The sequence below is a fragment of the Suricata suricatta genome, chromosome 2 (assembly GCF_006229205.1).
Source record: "Suricata suricatta isolate VVHF042 chromosome 2, meerkat_22Aug2017_6uvM2_HiC, whole genome shotgun sequence".
Classification (NCBI taxonomy): domain Eukaryota; kingdom Metazoa; phylum Chordata; class Mammalia; order Carnivora; family Herpestidae; genus Suricata; species Suricata suricatta.
This window is the reverse complement of record NC_043701.1, coordinates 45,482,612-45,502,524: the sequence shown is the minus strand read 5'-3', so window position 1 is coordinate 45,502,524 and position 19,913 is coordinate 45,482,612. Positions and strand designations below refer to the sequence as shown.

General features: G+C 43.8%; 1 protein-coding gene across 3 annotated transcripts in view; it reads left to right on the top strand.

Annotated features, from left to right (window-relative positions):
• Positions 1-10,884, top strand: part of PLEKHA8 (pleckstrin homology domain containing A8) — a 56,373-nt gene extending 45,489 nt beyond the window's left edge. For all 3 annotated transcript variants that reach the window (XM_029925695.1, XM_029925704.1, XM_029925714.1), the window contains 2 exons: positions 5,437-5,498; positions 10,632-10,884. In XM_029925695.1, the coding sequence (XP_029781555.1) occupies positions 5,437-5,498; positions 10,632-10,829 (260 nt within the window). In that variant the 3' untranslated portion in view covers positions 10,830-10,884. The remainder of the gene's footprint in view (positions 1-5,436; positions 5,499-10,631) is intronic.
• Positions 10,885-19,913: the final 9,029 nt, after the last annotated feature.

The following is a 19,913-nucleotide window of genomic DNA, read 5'->3' as shown; positions in this document are numbered from 1 at the left end:
TTACAGTCCATGTTTTTGTCTTCGTAATGCCTAGAGTCAACAAAGGGTAACTCGGGGGCTTGTTTCACTTCTGTCCGATGGTTATTGATTTGGCTTTTCTTCATGTATTCATTTTGCCTGAAGCTTACTCACTATAAAGAATTCAGTACTTTCCTAGTAGCTTAGTTTTCTGTTGTTGATTTTTTGTTTTATTATAAATATTTCAGACATTTAACAAATATCTACCATTTGACCAAATATATAAAATAGTTAAATGCTGTACCCATGTACCCCTTGACCCCACTAGTTCTTATATTCTCCAGAGAAGATCTTCACCCAGAATTTGGTATTTATGGTCATACACATTTTTATACTTTTACTGTATATCTATGTGTCTATAAATAGTATCTAGGATTGTACTGCAGGTGTTAAACTCATATACTACACATTGTATTTAGTGTGTCACATTGTATACATTCTTTTTCATTCAGGATTATTTTTCAGATTTATTCACTTTCCAGCCTCTCTTGGTTCATGATTCTTGCCAAGCACTGCATGGTCCATTTGCAGAGCTGAGATGATTGTCATCTCTTAAACTCAGTCAATGATGGATTCCACCTTTCCTGGCTATGCTTATATACTTCCCAGAATCCCTCTTAAAACTTAGATTTGCATTTCTCCTTTGTCTTCTCTACAACCCAAAGTACCTTGATAAATTCTTACCAGTTACAGGTGGACAGCAGAGACACTCATGTATTCAGTTCCTGGACAGAACAGTTGTCTACCAACAACTGTTGGTAATGGAAAAATTGATCTCTCTTCATGTGCTATTATAGGTTTAGGCAAAATCAATCATTAAATACCTCAGGAAATTTCTGGCGTGCCTGGCTGGCTCAGTCGGTGGAGCACGCGGACTCTTGATCTCAGAGTTGTAGGTTTGAACCTAGAGAGAGTGTAGAGATTACTTAAAAGTAAAATCTTTATTTTTAAAAAAATGTTTATTTAGTTTTGAGAGAGAGTGCACAAGCAGAGGAGGGGCAGAGGGAGAGAGGGAGACACAGAATTCAAAGCAGGCTTCAAGCTCTGAGCTATCAGCACAGAGCCCGATGCGGGGCTTGAACTCACAACCCTAACTGAGATGAAGTCAGACACTTACCGACTGAGGCACCCAGGCACCCCAAAAATAAAATCTTTAAAAAAATAAAATAAAAATAAGTGAAGTCCTCAGCAAATTTCTCACTTACCAGTAAAGAATTCAGATTTATTTTATTTCCAAAACAGAAGAAGGTTCTAATTCTCTCTAGAAAAAGGACATTTTTTATTTGGGTTATTTTGTTTCACAAAAAGTACACATTAGTTTTTTAGCAGAATGGTTTAACGTGACAAGAATGCCCCGAGTTCTCACTGCTTATAGCTGTGTGATCTTGGGTAAGTCACCATCTCTCTGGGTCTTGTTTCTTCTTTTGTAAAAGGAAAGAATTGTCATGGCTTCCTCCTCAGAAATTTTGACTCAGTCTCTGAGGAACTGACACATCTCAAAGATCTGGGAGAAGGGGTTCATTTGTCTTTCAGAGGCCAAAAATACTTCCAGATTACAGAACATGCATTATGATAATGAATTTATATTACAGTGAAGATTAATGTGTTTCATTATCTAATCTTCTCTAGGTAACCAAAATAGGTCAGGCTTAGACTTCATTTTATTTTAATGGAGCCTCATGTGGTGGGGATTGTGCAGCCCTAGAAGTCAGCTAAGGATTGTGGCAAGACTCTTCTTTTTTTTAATGAATTTTCTTTCATGTGTTGGTTTTAAATTGGGATAGTGGCCTTCCTGGACCTGTGTCAAGACCCAGCCCAAATTCTCTGATTCCTTCTTCTCCTATTAGATTAGCGGGCCCACCTTTGGCCCCGTGGCAGAGCTCTTCTCTGGCAGAGTGTGGGCACAGCAAGGAGCAGCTAGCTGCCTCCTCCGGGAGGGCCAGGCGGGAGGGCACACGTCCCGCTGCTGTGCACGAACACTCCCCCTTCCTTGGACCAGGCTGCCCATGTTGTTGGGACTCATAGCACCCGTGTTTTCCTGCTGTCCTACAGAAGGTGGCACAGAGAAGGGTTTCTGGGCTTTTCTGAGGGGTTGACTCAAGTAGTGAGGTGTAGGAAAGGTCTCTGAGGTCGGAGTCCCTGAGGCTGGGAGTAAGTAGCCCTGGATCTGGAGCCTCTGTGAACTGGCAGTTTGTCCAGCTGGGGGTGCTTTGGCGCCAAAGACTGAGGAACCGAGCCAGCTGTGATTGCGTCCTACCTTACCGAGTGTAAATCTCACCTTGTTACTTACCTGCCACAATTCCAAATCCGAGATCGTGACTGTTAGAAGAAAATAATACAGTCCTTATAGGAAAAAAGACCAGGAGGATATACCCTCAGAGTGCCCACTGTGGTTATCTCTGGGAGTCCTGCTTACAGGTTTCTTCAGTTTCCTCCTTTTTGTCTTTTCCTTATTTTCAACAGTGAGCATGCCTTACTTGTGAAATTAGAAAAAAGCAGTTAAGTGTTAATATTTTTTTAGAACTGCCCCTGTGCCTCCAGTGGGAAGTTCAGAATCTGAATTCTTGGCCTGGCACATAGAGGCCCTCGCCTTTTGGCCCCGCCCCAGCGGTCTTCAGCCCCAGTGGACTACTCCCCTGTGCACAGCACGCCTCAGCCCCTCACGGTTCCTTAGTGCTTGCAGTCTGCAGCCCCACCACCACCCTTCTCTCTGCCCCGCCCAGCCATTGGGACCCCTTTGGAGAATCCCTTGTTACATGCCCACAGGCTGGGTTTGTTTCTCTTCCTTCTGTTTTCACAGAAAGAACTGTATACAAATCTTTACTATAGCGGTTGGCAGTTTGCATTTGGTTAGTTTGTTTGTTTATTTATTTATTTATTTATTTATTTATTTATTATTGAGACAGAGAGAAACAGAGCATGAGTGGAGGAGGGGCAGAGAGAGAGAGGGAGACAGAATCCGAAGCAGGCTCCAGGCTCTGCGCTGTCAGCACAGAGCCCAACATGGGGCTCGAATTCAAAACTGCGAGATCATGACCTGAGCTGAAGTTGGTTGCTCAATGAACTGAGCCACCCAGGCGCCCGTAGTAACACTTGGTTAAATGGCTGGCTCTCATTAGCCCAGTAACTTCCCCGGGGCAGTGGCCTGAATGATTTTAAATCCCCTATGGATTTCCCCCTCCTTGCCCAGTGGGCATGTGGTCGAACCTCATCCCATCCTGGGTCTCCACCAGCAGATTTTAATGTTGTTGAATTCTGTCTGTGTATAATGGCATTTAATTCTTCACCTGAGTTAAGATCACAAGAAATGAAGTGTCCCCACTGTCCTACCCCTGTGACTCACCTCAGGATGGAGCACCCATGGACCTGCACACTACCTTGCCAGCCCAAGTGGCTCCTTGGAAAGGATGGTGGAAAGTTGATTGTCTTCCTGATTTATGTCAGAGGTTGTGCCTAGTATTTTCTGCCCAGCTGACTTAGTAGGCCAGCAACGCTTTCTCCACTAAGGCCTTATATACCATCTGCAATGTTGCTGATACTGTGTATCCCCTTAGAAAATCAGAGTTTAAGAGTGCCTTAGATTGAAGACTTGCATCTGTGACCATGCCCTAAGTCTATTCAGACTTTTTTCTCCTAAGAAAAAAATTAATCTTCAGTTCTCCTTTAGGTTCTTCATAAGCGTCTTCATACTTGAATTTATTAATTCTCTATTGTTTCTGCTTCAGCTTTACCAGTTGGGGTGCTGCCATTTCCACCTGTTCCTAAAACTTTAGATAACCAGAGAAATCTATCGTATTTCAAATGTACGGTCTTTTATACCAAATATAAATTGTTCCTTATGCAAACTTGAAGTATATAAAATTGATAGTAGAATATGCTAAAAGTATTAATAAAGCCTCTTCCAAGTTATAAAAATAAGAGTTGACATAAATTACATAATTTCAAAGCAAGAGGGCTTGAGTACATTGTAAGGTGCGTTTAAGCTACAGCCACAGGCAGCACTGTGTCAGCCAGTAAAATGCAGATACCTGATGTCCTTCGGCAGTATTCTGTGAACCAGATTGCTGCTAACCACATGAACTTGAGGTTGTGGTCTTGGTGTCTGTTTTTCCTTCATTTTAACATCTGTCCTTATTGCAATTTGAAATATTTTTATATCCAATTACATTGTCCCATACGCATTGATTAAATGGTGGTAGACTTGTATTGGTGCGGAAACTAGCTCATGAAAATAAATCAGGGTGGAATAAAGTTTAGAGGTGATAAACCATGCTGAAGAAGGTCAAACGACCCCCCGGGATCCCCTGGGCATTAACGTAAGTGCTCTGCGGTGATGCAGATCTGTGCCTCCCAAGAATGCACTTACTTCTGTGGAAAGATCAGTTTTGGATTTTGCATATATTATTCAAAGCCCTCAGGAACACATCCCTCACATAACCGCAGTCATTTTGTTCTTCAGATTTTTTTGTAAGTAAAATGAGTATATGCAAGTTTTTAAATATCATTTAAAAACACAGAGAGACAAAATTCATAGGTTTCTATCTTTAAAGTCTAAAATGTGAATGATTTTTATCAGTAGGTCTCATCAAGTACTTTATAACTACCTTAGAAACTTCAAGTCATTCTTTCCACAGTAGTTTTAAAGGTTTCTGGGTTTAATACTGCATATCCAGAGTCGAGCAAACATTTGACATCCTAGAATCGAATGTTAGCATTGAAAAGAAACTCAGAGGTTATAAAGAGGGAAACAGGACAGCTAAGGGACTGGCTCAGGGTGACACAACATTCAGAGAACTGCATTTAAGTAGGTAAGGTAGGTAGATATGTATATATATATATTTTTAACATTTATCACTTATATTTGAGAAACAGAGAGAGACAGCATGAACAGGGTGGGGAGGGGAGCACAGAGAGAGAGGGAGACCCAGAATCCAAAGGAGGCTCCAGGCTCCGAGCTGTCAGCACACAGCCTGATGAGGGGCTCAGACCCATGAACCATGATATCATGACCTGAGCCAAGGTCAGACACTTAGCTGATGGAGCCACCCAGGTGCCCCTGCATTTTATATTCTTGTAGTTTACTTCTATTTGTATTTAGTCTAGCTTTTCCAGTATCCTTTCCCCACCTTTATTTCCTGATATGTATGGGAGTTTTCCCACCGTGATAATAAACTGAAGTTCAGGTACATTTACACAAGGTAAGAGTGGAACTACCTCTTCTTTCTTAGAAAAAAAAATTGTGTAAGGCTTTTTTCCTACTCAAGACTTTTGGGGTACATAGTCTTGTAATTAGACTTTTTTCATCAGCTCGTAATACTAATAGGATCATGCTACTGTGTACATTAGAAAGCATGTGTTACAAATAGCGCATCAGATTCTGGTGAAACTATGGTTCATGACATTTTTCTTCTTTTCAAGATAACGCATATGGTAAAACATTACGGCAGCACCACGGCTGGGTAGTTCGAGGGGTTTTTGCGGTAAGTGATCCTGCCTTCTAATGTTCTGATGGTCACAGCAGGGGTGTGTGTGTGTGTGTGTGTGTGTGTGTGTGTGTGTGTGTGTGTGTGTGTGTGTGTGTGTGTGTGTATGGTGTGTGTGTAGCATTTCTGCTTGCTTTGTTCTCAAGAATAGGAACATCATGTTGCCTATTTAGTGTGTAAATGTTGGTCCAAAAAAAGCGTCTGGACTAGAAGACTGTTAACGTGCTTTTCCCTGTCCACCTCCAATGACCGTGTGGAAATTTGCCACAGAAGTGGCAGGCTTTCTGATAAGGTAGTGAAGGGTGTCAGTGCAGGGGTGGGCAGGAAGCTGCGGATACTCACCAACGATGGGAGACGAGTGCGGCCTTCCTCATAGCTCCCTCTGCTGCCCATCGTATCCCATCCTGTTCGTTCTAAGCCTAGTCAGATTTTATCTTTGACTAACTGGCTAAATTGGGTGTGCCAGCAGCTAGGGCTTCTTAGACCATTATTTTCATTGTTGGAGACATTTGTCCTTGTGTGTTTTGGCTCCGGTTTCTCCATCATTCCTTCCTTGCCAGCATGTTGACCTAAGAACACACGCCTGGAAATCATAGTCCCCTGGGCAGATCACTTAGCCTGCTTGTAAAATAGCAGGAGTAAATAGGTGCCCCTTTCTGTCCTCAGTAATACTCTGTGATTCTCCCATCTGAGTCAGGGACAGCTGTGAAAAGGCAGAGTCCCGTGTGGTGGCAACTAGCAAACACCTTAGTGCGGGTGTTCTGTGGAAGGTCGTGGGGTAAAAATAGTCTTGCACGTGTCTTTTACTAATTGAAGGATAGGAGACATCATTTGCCTGAGGTAAGAACTGTTTAGGTCATAATTGATTAGGAGGCATGTAAAGAAAGTGAGACAGATACAGTGGAGGAAATAAAATGTACTGGACCAGTCCGGAAACCTGGAGAGGACTCGGTCGACACCCCAGCTCTCACTCCGTGGAAGCAAGGCCGATTGCAGCCACAGAGTGCTCACACTCACCTGCAGTGTGTGTTTTATAATCCGAGTGATAGCTGCCGTCTGGCTGTTGGACACCTTTGTCCAGCAGGGACAGTGCCAGGGACTTGGCGCGTTCGTTATCTTAACAATCTCAGGATTTACTCTCACTGTTCTACAAGTTCGGAACTGTCCGTTCGCGTCCCGAAGTCCCAGAGCGAAGCTGTGGGCAGAGCCCGGGTCCAAACCTGCTCTTCTGTCTCCAGGGCTGCGTCGCCACTGTCTGCAGGGAAGACGGCACTTGAGAGGCTGCGGCTGCGGAATTAGGCAGGGGACGCAGCTGCATTCCTTTTTCTCCTGGAGTCAAACAAGCACTGACTGCTCGTAGGTGCCGGGAACCCGGGTTCCCCTGGTTAGATGACAAGCATAGGACACTGAGCTGCCTTGTTCACGAGGACCAGCAATGTGTTGTTGTTGCTGTTACAGCAGAGGAGTCAGAGGTTAATCTGAAACAGTAATGATCCGAGAGATGTTCCCAACAGGAATGCAAAGGTAGCAGAAAATTTAACATAAGCAAGGGTCTTTAAAAACACTTCTTAATTTATAGCATTTACCCCAGCATATAGGACTTTAGACTCATTTTTTTAAAAAATGTAGAAATCATGGAAGAATAGAAAGGGAAAAATTTTAATTGTCCATATTCTCACCACTCCATACATAATAACCGTTTTTAACATTTCTGTGTTTTACCTTCTTACCTTTTGTTTTTATTTATATGTATTCTTTTAAGATTATTCTATTTAATTTAATTTTTATCTAAATATATATCTGCTTATAGGTATTTGTATTTTTATATCTACATGTGTGTTTTATGTGTAAAATTATTTTGCATACTCTATATGCATGTACGTTTTTTTATATTTAGCTTGTATAATTTTGTATTCTTTTCCTCTCACTTAACAGAGTCAATCATGGCCATTTTTAAATGCCATAAGAGGTTTTGAAGATCATTATTTTTAGTGACTGTATAATATGCATCGTATCTCCCTAGTGCGGCGATAACATGACTTATTTGCCCAGTCCTCAGTGTGAGAAATGTAAGCTGCTCTGAGTCTGTTGTTAGGAATACAGCAGCACTTTTTTGTATGCATTTTTGACTGAAACTTTTATTTACAAAAAATTAGGTTTCTAGAAGTGGAATTGTTATGTTTAATGCCAAGAACTATTAGAACTTAGAATTCTGAGCACTTACTGTGTACCAGATGTTGTTTTAAGTGCTTTACTTACATAAAATTACTAATCTCCTAATTCCTAAGTCTGTTCTCTTACTTTTCCTTTTAAAGACAAAGAAGCCTGAGACACAGAGATGAAGTAATATACCCGAAATTATAGAGGACGAACATTTTGAAGGTTCTGGATAGTATTGCCAATAATTTTTAATGTTGCTGATTTTTAAGAAAATGGATTCTGTTGAGCATTTGGCAGCAGGCTCTCTGGTGATACTCTCCAAGTCATCCCCACTTTAGAAAGTGTATTGTTTCTGAATGTGCTAAGTAATTAGCAGGGGCAAATTCATTCAACAAGTCTCAGTTCCTCAGCGAAACTTCTTTTACACTCCAGGAATTTGATTCATGTACCAGCCAAACAGGGCACTTTTCTCTTCAAACAGCTGTAATTTATAGCCCTGAAACCCGGTCTAGGCTCTGCCTCCAGATGCTCCCTAACCACTGGTCATTCGACCTTTTTGGTTTCCTCTTCAGTTGAGCTCTATCGCTGGTCCTCAAGTCAACCTGACTGCATCATAGTCCTGTAGGAACCTTTGAGAGATACCTAGTCTGGAGCCCTGCTCTGGAGAAACTTTTCAAAAATTTTATTGTACCTAAATACATGGGCATAGGGCTTGATTTTTTTTTTTTATCAAAAAGTCCAAAAGTTATAACAGAAAAATAGCAGCCCCTGTCTTCTGACCTTTCCAGACTTACTCCAAAAAGTCTGCCATTTTCAGATACTGTGACTGTTTCTTCCAGTACCTCTGTAATCCTGAAAATCCTTTCCAGACTTACTCCAAAAAGTCTGCCATTTTCAGATACTGTGACTGTTTCTTCCAGTACCTCTGTAATCCTGAAAATATTTGCTGCTCTTTTGGGCCTTATCAGTGTTAGCCATTAATGTTGCCTTTCTGTTATAGATTAGAATTTCGCTCTCTGTAGACCTTGCTATCATGATCTCACTTCCCTTGCCTCCACCTTCCCGATATAATTATATTACAAGTTAACATGAAGAAGATGAGCCAGAACTGTATGGGTTTTTTTTTTTATTGTTTTTTTTCTTATACAAGTTTTACATTTTCCCTACATCATCAAATCTCTCAAATTACCACCATTCTGAACCCACAGATGCACCATACTCTCTTACTCTCTGTGCTGGGTTTTTTTCTTCCAGATTTCCCTTCCAGAACTTTCTAAACTCTGTGGCAATCTTACTTAGTTATTCAGGACTTTGAACTGCTGTGCCCTAGGACTCTTCCTTACAAGTTTTTCTGTACAGAATCCCCATCTCACACGAACTTCCCAGGTTCTGTCACTTCCTATTTCTTGACCTAATCCCTTGTTTTAGTGTTGTCCCCTAGCAGCTTCCAAAAAACTGGTACAAGGTAGCTAAACCTCTGAGTTCCTGCATGCCTGGAGATGTCTTTGTTCTGCCCTCCTTTATTCGAGTGACGCTGTGGCTTGTATAGAATTCTAGGTTAACAATATTCCCTCAGAATTTTGAAGGCGTTCCTCTGTTGTCCTTTAGCCTCCACTGTTACTGCTGCAGAGTCTAATGAGCTCCTGCCCCATTACACAGAAACTGTTCCTCACTCCTCTGGGTGCTTCCGGGATCTTTGTCCTCACATTCTAAAATCGCATGACCTTCTCCTTTTGTCTTTATCATTCATTATGCTGAGTACTGGGTAGGTCTTTACATCTGCAGACTCCTATCCTTCAGCTCCAGGAGATTTTCTCACATTATGTTTTAGATAATTGTCTTCCTTCATTGTCTCTGCTCTCTCCCTTGTACTTCTACCATTATATGAGTATTCGGTATGTGCCAGAAAGTGGGCTAAGCATGTCATACGTATTCCATTCATCTCTTCAAATAAGGAAAGTGGTACCAGTCCTCTTCTACAGAGGAAACACAGGTTCTAGGAGGTTTGGCACCTTGCTTAAATTTCTCGAGCTAATATGTGGAAGATTTGGGATTCGAGTCTGGGTCTCCTTCACCGAAGCCTGTGCTTTAACCACTGCATGATAATGCCAGTCAGTCTCCAACTGCAGAAAGGGGATGGGATTTATTCTCAAAGACTTAAAGAATAAGAAAGCTCAGGAAAGAAAGTGTAGAGTAATTAATGCAAGATTCCCAAGTCCCAGAGATCTGAGCAGAAGACCAATCCAGTGGATGCCGGACAGCAGATTTGGCAACCTTACAGAGCAGCTGGCCCACAAAAGGAAGAGAGGTGTCTGGGGCCGAGGAAGTACTCCGTTGGGGAAGCGGTGTGGTGTGGCAGCATGGTTGAAAAAACACGGACACGATCCTAAGTTCAGATCCTGGCCCAGGCACTTATTATCTATACAATGTTTACCTGTAAACTAGGGCTATATAAACTGTACAGGGTTCTTAAACAGGTTGAGTGGGATAAAATACGTTACAGCCTCAGTTGCCAAGCAGACAACAAAGGCTAGCTCCCCCTTCCCTCGGGGAAAATACGGGTGCGAAGGAAGTATTTCCCACGTGGGGGGAACGAGGGATAGGCAAAGAAACCTACAGAGATGGGACACAAATAAGAGAGTGAGGTGCCCTGGAAGGCTGGCTGCGTGGGAGCACCATGCACGCAGGTGGATGCTGAGGACTCAGAGGGACGGTCTGGACCACACTGACTGAGAAGGAAGCTTTCTCTAACTTCAGTCTCAGCACTCCCAGATTTGTTGGCATCATTCATCCTCAGCATGGCCCGAGCACATACTTGTTTTCTCAGAGTCCGTGGATTGGAAGGGTGTGTTGTGGCCCTCCTCATTGTGTATGTGTGTGAGTATGTGTGTGCACATATATACTCATGCATAAGCGGAAGGCATGCAAGAGCAAGAGACGTACGGATACTCACGGGTGATTCTTTTACAGTTAGCTCTGAGGGCAGCTCCGTCCTATGAAGATTTTGTGGCCGCGTTAACCATCAAGGAAGGTGACCACCAGAAAGCAGCATTCAGTGCTGGGATGCAGAGGGACCTCAGCCTTTACCTCCCTGCCATGGAAAAGCAGCTGGCGATACTGGACACTTTGTACGAGGTCCACGGACTGGAGTCGGACGAGGTGGTATGACGTCTGCAGGACTGCGCGGCCTCCTACCTTCAGGGAATAAAGTCTGCTAATGTGTTTTGTGGCCCGGCTTAATTTCCAGCAGCAGCTTCAAACCTCTCCAACCCCCTTACCTGGTGGGATGGAGAGAAAGAGGCAAAGCCTAGTACTTTTATATATAATTTTTTTAATGCGTATGTGTTTTGTGTGTTTAAAAATCAAGGTGCTATATATTTCAGTTCAAAGGGCCTCCTGGAAACCAAATCAGAGTGGTTATACTAGAATCGAACAGCAAGTTACAAGAGCAGATTTGACAAATGAGTTCATCGGTATTGTGTTCTGTTTTTACCTTTTAGTTTTAATGGGCCTCCCAAGCCCCAGCTGAAAATGAGCAAATTCTGTATCAAGGACCATAACACATAGCCAGTGTTTCGATCAACTTAAGACTAAAAATTGGGGGAAAGGCTAAGCCCCTTTGTTGAAGCTATTGAAATGTAGTGTTCCTAGATGTTCAGAGAATCTTCTCTTCCACAGCCCTGTGGGCAGGACGCGCCTATGTAGTCCCGATGTTCAGGGCATCCGTGCAAGCCTGTCCGTGTCAAGGAGGAAGACACAAACACAGAGTGCCATCCCTGTCTCCGGGGGGGGGGGGGGGGGGGGGGGGGGGGGGGGGGGGGGGGATGGTGGCTCCAAAGGTGTAAGTGGTGTGGCCTAACCCCAAGCAGGGAGACATTCTGGCAGAGATGCGACTGGTCATCCAGTGACCCTCTCTAGTGCCCTCACTTCGCCAGCATGCTTTCCCAGGCACCATCTGAACTGGACGTTACAGTGAAACTGACATTCAGGGCTTATTATCCACTTCAGAAGTAAGGTTTAGAGGTTGAGGAGTTTACTCACGGTCCTATGTAGGTTCTAATCAGAGGAAGTGGATGATTGCAAAGTGTGATCTGGACCATCTCTGCATCAAAATCACAGGGAGTGCTTCCTCAGAAAGCAAATTCCCAGGCTTTACCCTGAAGAACCAGAGTAGTGGGGGTGGGGCTCAGGAATCTGCACTTGAATAAACTTTCCAGTTGATTCTCCTGCACCCAGAGTTGGAGAACCACAAGATGAAATTCTAGTTTAAATTCTGGTTTGCAGAACTCTTCTTCTGCATGAACTAAATGATGTGTCCTTTTTTTTTCCCCCAAGAGGAAGAGACTTTCATTGAAATAAAATAGTTAAAGGGAGAGTGAGAAGTAGAGCAAATCTACTCACCATTTTCTTAATTGTGCCAGCTTTGTGCCCAGACATCAAGCGTGGGCATTGCATTCAGGAACCGTGGTTCTGAATGTGCTCTATGACCAATCTTGATATCATCGCCAGTAATCCAAAGCAAGCTAAATACAACTGCTTATCAATCTCAGAAGCTTTAGGACTGTATCAGAATTTAAACTTGCATAAAACAACCCTGGGTAGGCGTTCTCCTGGAAAGTGTGTGATGCCAGGAGTCTCCAGTAGGCCGCGCTGCCACGGGTGGGCATGGGAGGAAAGTCATGGAGGCATCCCCAGCAGAAGCTGCCCCACTGGAGGCTGCTTCCTTCTAGCAGCTGGAGGAGGATTCCCAACAGAAGGTAGTGCCAGGGTAGAAGGAGAGGGCCTCTAAAGTGCACAGGTGCGTGCTACCTGCACAGCCCCAGGTGATTCTCTTCTGGAACAGAACCCTCTCCTTAGGCAGAGGTTCGTGTAGGGAGGGGTTTTGATTTTGTCTTTTATCTGTCTTTAAACAGATTGGCATTTATTTAGCTCAGATTAATGAAGCAGGTACACTACTCACATAAGGACTTCTGGAAAATGCTTAAAGAAAAACAAATGTTTTAAGGCTGGGGGAAAGGTGCTAAAATAGTATCGATTCTCTTGTATTTTAGCACTTGTTACTGGCAACTGCCAAGGTGTGCCTGGCATTTCCCCCGCCCCCACGAGCAGTTCGTGTGGATCTCCTTCTCTGGCTAGCGTGAAGGTGATGGCCAAGCTAGAGGCCACTTCGCACTCCCTGGCCTCCACATAGCCTCCTGAGAGGGAAAAAGAAACAGCCAGCCTGTGCTTGAACCTTTAATGAAGGCACTTTAGGCATTGTGCTGTTGCAAGGGGGTGCCACCGGGAGACTGCAAGTGTCCCTTCTGAGCAGCTGCTGCCGCCCTGTCACCCCTGGCGAACTCGGGTGGTCTCTTCGAGAGGGCGTGGTCACACTGCGCATGCCTCAGACTCGCCACCCAGGCTCTGGACACACACAGAAGAAAGCTGCTCCGTGTGGCCATTCCACGTTTATATAGGTACGACTTTGGTTTCTTTAACTCAGTTTTCTGGGGAAGAAGAGTGTAATGTTATCTGGGATCATTGGGAACCCAGATCAGGACACCCTGAATCTTGAATAAGTTACCGTTTGTACTTCCCCCTTATGACCCCCAGTAGAAATGTGCAGTGTTTTTGATAGGTATTCTCACTGGAGCATAAATGTGCTCAAAATGTATAAAGCTCACAGGGTCCTCATTAAAAGGAACCAGAAATTGAGCCTCATACTAGGTGATAAATTCAACTTGACCTGCAGTTTGGCACAGTTAGTACTTCCTCCTGGATATACAGCGTTTGCTTTTAGTTTAAGCACTAATCTGCAGGTACCGTCTAAGATGGGAACAAAGAGAAAAGATGGTTAAGACCTTTTCTCCATAATCCTCCAAGATTTCCGGGACTTTAAGCTTGCTTTCACCCAGACAGTGAGAGATGAGAAGGCATTAGTATGCTTGTCAACAGAGGAGTCACCTTGCTCTCATTGTCCAAAACATTTTTAGGATCCCTCCTTTGGAGTAACCTGTAGGGAGAGCCTGCAGAAAAAGGTAATTTGTCTTGTAGGGATTAGTAGAAGCTGATAAGTAACCTAACAGAGCGCTTGCATACACGTAATTTCATCACGTGTGCACTGCCCCCGCCCCCCAGAAGCCCGGCTTTACACTCAGGAGGAATCGATACACACTTGTCCAACTGAACAAAATCCTTTTGATGCTGGCAATGGTTTTTTGGTTTTTTGGTGGTTTTTTTGTTTGTTTGTTTTTTTGGTTCTTTGAGAGCAAATTTGATTCATTCTAGCAAATCCTGGTGAAAAATGTTTATTTGGAGGGATACCTTTTGGGGGCAAAACCAACTTCTGAGTATGAGGTAGAGAGTAGAGGTGATTTTCTGGTCAGCTCTTGATCCAGCTTTGCAGGGAGTTCTGAAAGTGGGGCTCTCAGGATGTCCCGCATCTCAGTCCCTAGAGAATTGACACTGAAAAGCAATGTTCAGTAGGATGTGTAAGTAGTGGCCTGAGGTTCCTCGTTATCACTGTTTGCATGTCATTCTGAACAGAGAGCTTTCTCAAATGTCACTTTGCACAGTAAGGGATACGTGAACTCCAGAACTCAGCCTAGCCGCCTTCTGTTAGTGAAGGTAGCCGGCAGTGCCCCTCACAGCCCCAGATCCACCCCCCATTCCTCGGCAGCCCCCTCTGACACATACGTATGTGGAGCCCCTGGCACGGACCTAGTCCAGGGTCACTGGGGACTTGAGGGGTCTCTTACAGAACCCTCGTTCCCATTTGTAGGTGTAAAGCAGGTGACTGCCATGTGCGGAAAGTGACCTGCCATCAGATGAGTGCCGCTGGAAAAGTCTGTGGGCTTCTTTCTGACTATTAATGGCGTACATGTATTTATCCAAAAAGACAGTGCTTTCAACTTTATATTTTCTGAACAATGTTTTTAATTAAGAAAAATAGGTGGAAGGAGCCAATAAATAAAGTCACTTTTCTTTATTAAATTTGATGGAAGTAAAAGAGCTGAAGTAAGAGGTTTTTTTTAAGGGGACCTAATCTGATTATGAAAACCATATATGTGAAGAAATACTGTTCAAGGACAGTAAGTCAGAGGGTCATGAGCGATAGAAGACGATGTGAGGCAACTTTCTGGAAAATTTTTTGTTTCTCTTCTATTTAAACTCATACATCCTACAAGGAGTTGGTTACTTATGGTGCATGTCTGAATCATTGATTAAAACCAGTTGCTTCTGGTTTTAGTCCTAGGTTTTACAGCTCTTCGGCTTCCCTATCCTGATGTTTTGTGGGGTGTTTTTTTTTAAAGTAAACTATCAACCTTTTTTACATTTTAGATTTAGATTTTGTAGGTAAAATGCATTTTTAGCCATTGTTCTGTTAGCTGAGCTAATGTGTTTGGCCTTCGAGGGCCTGACTTCAGACGCCCTTTGTGATCGGTACAGCCTGCCCACCAGCCTCCGCGTGTGCAGTGAACCTGCGTCCCTGTGCAGTGTACAAGAGGGCTTTCTTGAGAAACATGTTCTGCTTCTGGATGTCCCTTTGTAACCTGCAGTTGCTTACTCAGGGGTTTCATAATAATGACATACAAATACTCAGTAGCTGTCTAATTGTACTTTGAGACTGCTTATCAGTTACAAGGTTGTTAGGGATCCACTCAACAATTCCATGACCAGGCTGTTCACTAGACCTTCTCTGTAAACATCCGGGTTCCCACCTGTCGGAGCCAGCAGTCCTGTGTACGGAGGCCATCTGCATGATTTCCCTCGTTGCACTGCTGCACTGAGGCACCCCAGGGCATGATTCGGTGGTCCTTGGCGGTACGCATGCGTTGATGCTTCCCCTCCGCTATTACTATATAGCCTTTCATTAAAAGGAAGAAACATACCACTGCTCTGTAATGCGTAAGTTTGCAAGATGTTTTGGTTACCCTTTTTAATCACTTCTCTTTCAGAGTGAACAGATGTTTTCAGCTAAGCTATGTGAGAACTTAAGGAAGAAATCTTGCTTGTCTTAAGCACCATTCTTTCTGCTGCATATATTTTAAAGTGTGGTCGTGTGGTCAGTATCTTTCCCCCGTATTTCATAAACACCCTGGGACTGTTGGCACCCCTTGCAAAACAAATGAGATCACAGAGTCCTGTGTATGTGTCTCTTCATAGGTGTGTGAGGAGTCAGTGATGACAAGAAGGGTGATCTAGAAGGGTCCTGTTGCTTCCCAGAAGGCTGATGAGCCAGTGTCATGGCATGTTTGATGTCCGAGTCCCCAGTGCCATGACAGTTTCACTAGGATGTCAGTAAGCAGCCCAACTACCTCATGTGAAATTGGCTGTGGACAATCTGTGTCAGATGAGACATGTATTTAAGGTTGATTTAATCTGGTTAGTAGATTGGAAAAGATGATGTCTCTATAAGGGAAAAAAAAAAAACATTAGACCAGATGCCAAAGGCTACAATGTACATAGATTTCCTTGGATTAATTTTTTTAAGTCAGTGTTGAATTCCAGCCCCAGTATTCTTATCTCGAGTGTTTATGGTCTCAGAGATCCATGCACTTTGAATACCTGTCACATGCAGTCCTGTGTTAACTGTTCTTGTCCTAAAGCATTTTGAATGAGCAGCATAATGACAGTAGGAAGCAAGCGTCAAGTAGTTTGTTGATTTGTTCGTTGCAGTGGGCCTTTACTTAGAATATAATGTGTTGGAGCCTTTGGGGACCAACCAGTGAATGAGAATTTCGTGTTTGGTGTTCATGTAAAAACTCTGTCCAACTTCTTACTCTATATCTTGTGGGGAGGTTTTTACTTTTTTTGCAAAAATGTTTGAAAACATCTGTCAGATTTTATATTCATTAGTTATAATAAACTTATTTTTAAAGTATTTTATCAAGTGCATCTCTTATTTTTAAAGTATTTTTATCAAGTGCATCTTTTAAAGATTTTTCTGTGCACTTCTGAATTGACCATGCCAATAATAAGTATCATTTGTGGAACGCTTACTGTTTGCCAGGCATCATTTTAAGCCCTTTCCCAATACTAACACATTTAATCCTCCTACTCACTTTGTTAAGGCCATTCTGTTGTTATCCTCAAATTACAGATGAGAAAATGGGTGCAGATTGCGGAAGCCCCTTGCCTGAGACCCCATGGCTGTTAAGGAGTAGAGCCAGGCTACAAACTCAAGCAGCCTAGCCCCAAAATCTATAAAACTGGTTAAAACCTAAACAAAATAATTCTGAAGCATCAAAAGACCCCTGTAGCGACATTGCCCGGGGTATGCCTAGCATTCTACAAAGACCAGCTCCTTTCACAGGGGCTCTGTTCTTTGGCTTGGTTTAATTCTGTTTTCAGAAAAACCACAAATGCAGAACAGATAGAGGAGTTTGCTACGCATAATATTTGAATGGCTGTGTGACTAAATGGTTCACGTTCAGTAGGCAATACTTTTTTCTAAATCACTTGATGCCATGGTAGGGTTGAACCTGTTGGGTTTTCTCTCCTGTATACTTGGTGGTAGATATTAAATAGGTGTGTGGGGCTGGTGTAGGATGCCACACTGTCCACAGAGAAGCTTCCTGTCAGTTGCCCATTGAGGCCTCCTCTCCAGCCGCCATTTACAAAAAAAAATGTTTAATATTTCTTTATGAGACAGCACATGAGCAGGGGAGGGCCAGAGAGAAAGGGAGACACAGAATCCAAAGCAGGTACCAGGCTCCATGCTGTCATCACAGAGCTCGATGTGGGGCTCGAACTCACAAACTGCAAGATCATGACCTGACGCCCAACCAACTGAGCCACCCAGGGGCCCCAACCGGCCTCTTCTTTAAATACATGATCTGAGCCGATTAGAAGTCAGGGAAGCAGGATTGGAGGAAGAGAAGCAAGTGAAGGGCGGTAGATGCTTGAGCACAAGGTTCACATGAACTCCGCTGCAGTGGCCATGTCAGGCCATGTGCGAGAGAAGGAAGAGACGGCTGGTAGAGAGAAAACAGATGGGGTGGGCCCACTGAGGAACCTACAGACTTTCTCAGAAGCCGACTTTCCCTCTCCTACTCCAGTTCTGCTTTCCTGCCCTGGGATTCCTCCCCTGGAGAAAAGCGGACCTTTCTCCTGCTTACACCGACTCTGCTGGGCTTCTGTCCCTTGGAACAGTCACTGTGATGAGTGTGTATGTCTCTGTTCCCCACTGAGTATGGGCAAATCCTTTTTCTTTTTTTTTTAAATTTTGTCAATGTTTATTTTTGAGAGAGAGCGCATGAGCAGGGGAGGAGTAGAGGGAAGGGGGGACACAGAATCTGAAGCAGGCTCCAGGCTCTGAGCTGTCAGCACGGAGGTCAGCACGGAGCCCAACGTGGAGCTCGAACTCTGGAACCGTGAGATCATGATCTGGGGTGAAGTCAGACGTTTAACCGACTGAGCCATCCAGGCCCCCCCTGGGCAAATCTTAAAGTGAAAAGAAAGTGGCCTACATCAAAGAACAGCCACCATTATCCCCCTTGCTGATTAAACGGGAGTGCCTGTCCATACCTGAAGTCAGTCTGTATGAGCTCTCTGCTTATTCTAAGTTATGGGCACTTTCCCCACAGAACTGTAGGAGCTTTTTTGTAATGGTTTTGTTCTTACAAACCTTAAACTTCAATACTGCCAGGGATGGCTGTAAGGACCAGCCATCTCCTGCCTTCTCCATACCTACAGGAGCAGTGCTATCAGATAGAAGTTGTGTGAAGAGTCAGCTTTTGTCCCTTAGCACCACCTTGTAGTACTTGGGAGCCATGGAAAGATAAGCTTCCTGGAGGATGAACCAAGGTGTGTTCAGAAAGAGAACATGTTTGAATTGAGTATCTGTCCTGAGTTCCAGTGGGTGGGGTGTAGAGTAGCCTCCTGATCACGAGAGACCAGCTGACGAGAGGCTATGTCTGCTGCTTGCTATTCTTCCAAAATCTGAATACGAGTACATTTCCTGTCTCTTCTGCTTTTCTACAATAAACACAGGTTCACCTGGAAAGTCTGTGCTTAGAGGCCATGATGGAGAAACCAAAAGAGCAATTAGGTAGGAATGGAACCATCCTAGAGTTGATATTTTTACTTGTTCTTACATTCATATGTGTCGATTAGATGTCTGAGACCCTTTACACAAGCACACATCACACCCTTAACACTTACACAAACACACACCCTGACACTGTCCTCCTCACCATCATTCTTTGTAGCAGGGATGGTTCAGGTTGATAGAGAACCAATGAGTGTCGATGGTCTGACATCAGCACTGGACTGGAGACGCAAGCCACATTTAGGTGGTTTGCTGTGGAATCACATCTCCCTTTTTTAGAGAACAGAATTGTCACATCTTTGCTAACACTGAGTATGTGGCCAATTTTAGGGCGTTCTGCTTTGGCTTGACAGTCCAAGTTGTTGAAAAGTTTTTAGAGGCTTTAAAAGTCAAATCTTGAATCAGAGTTCTGCATGAGATCGCCTTCGACATTCCCCCTAATCTTTCCACTGGCCATGACGTGTCACTGACCAAACTTTCCCCCGGGTTTTGTGAATCACTAGGGCAGATGGGGTTCAGACTTTCTGCCTGACTCCTCCTGATTTAGACCTGGCTCCCTACTCCCCTAGAAATTCATTAAGTTAATTCATCTCCAGATAGCAGCCTCAGATGCTTCTGAGATAGCAGACTCCATGCAGACAACCCTTAAATTACCTTCTGATCTTCTATCCTTAGATGTCCTACCTTCATCTGAAACCCCAAGTCCAAGCTTTGCCATTTAAGTGGGTGGCATCACTATTATTCCAGTCACTCAGGCAGGAAATTCCGACACCCTAAGCTCTTGCTTCACTTCCACACTCTACCTAGTTGGTTATGAAGGCTTCAGACTCTGTAGTCCAATTGCTACAGCCTTGACCTCTAAATTTGGTGCTCTTCCAACCTGCCTGCCACTGCCTTCCAAATCTGAAAACACTTTATGACTCCATGCCATGGTCCAGATTCTTTCACAAACTTAGAGTGCCCTTTTCCCTCCCCCTTCCTCAAAGCCCAGATTGAGCCTTGCCTCAAAAACTGGCCCACACAATAATCCCAGGCATCAAGTTCACCTCTAAACACCTGGATTTCTAAACAATACTGCATAAGTTAGAATTTAGGAATAGGAAGCATGACTCCCAAGAGAACAAGACTAACTCTTTGATTTATTTTTGCTTATTGGTTGTAGCACTAAATCATGAATTTCACCTTATTCAAGTCAGGGAGCCCAGCACCCAGCAGTGCCT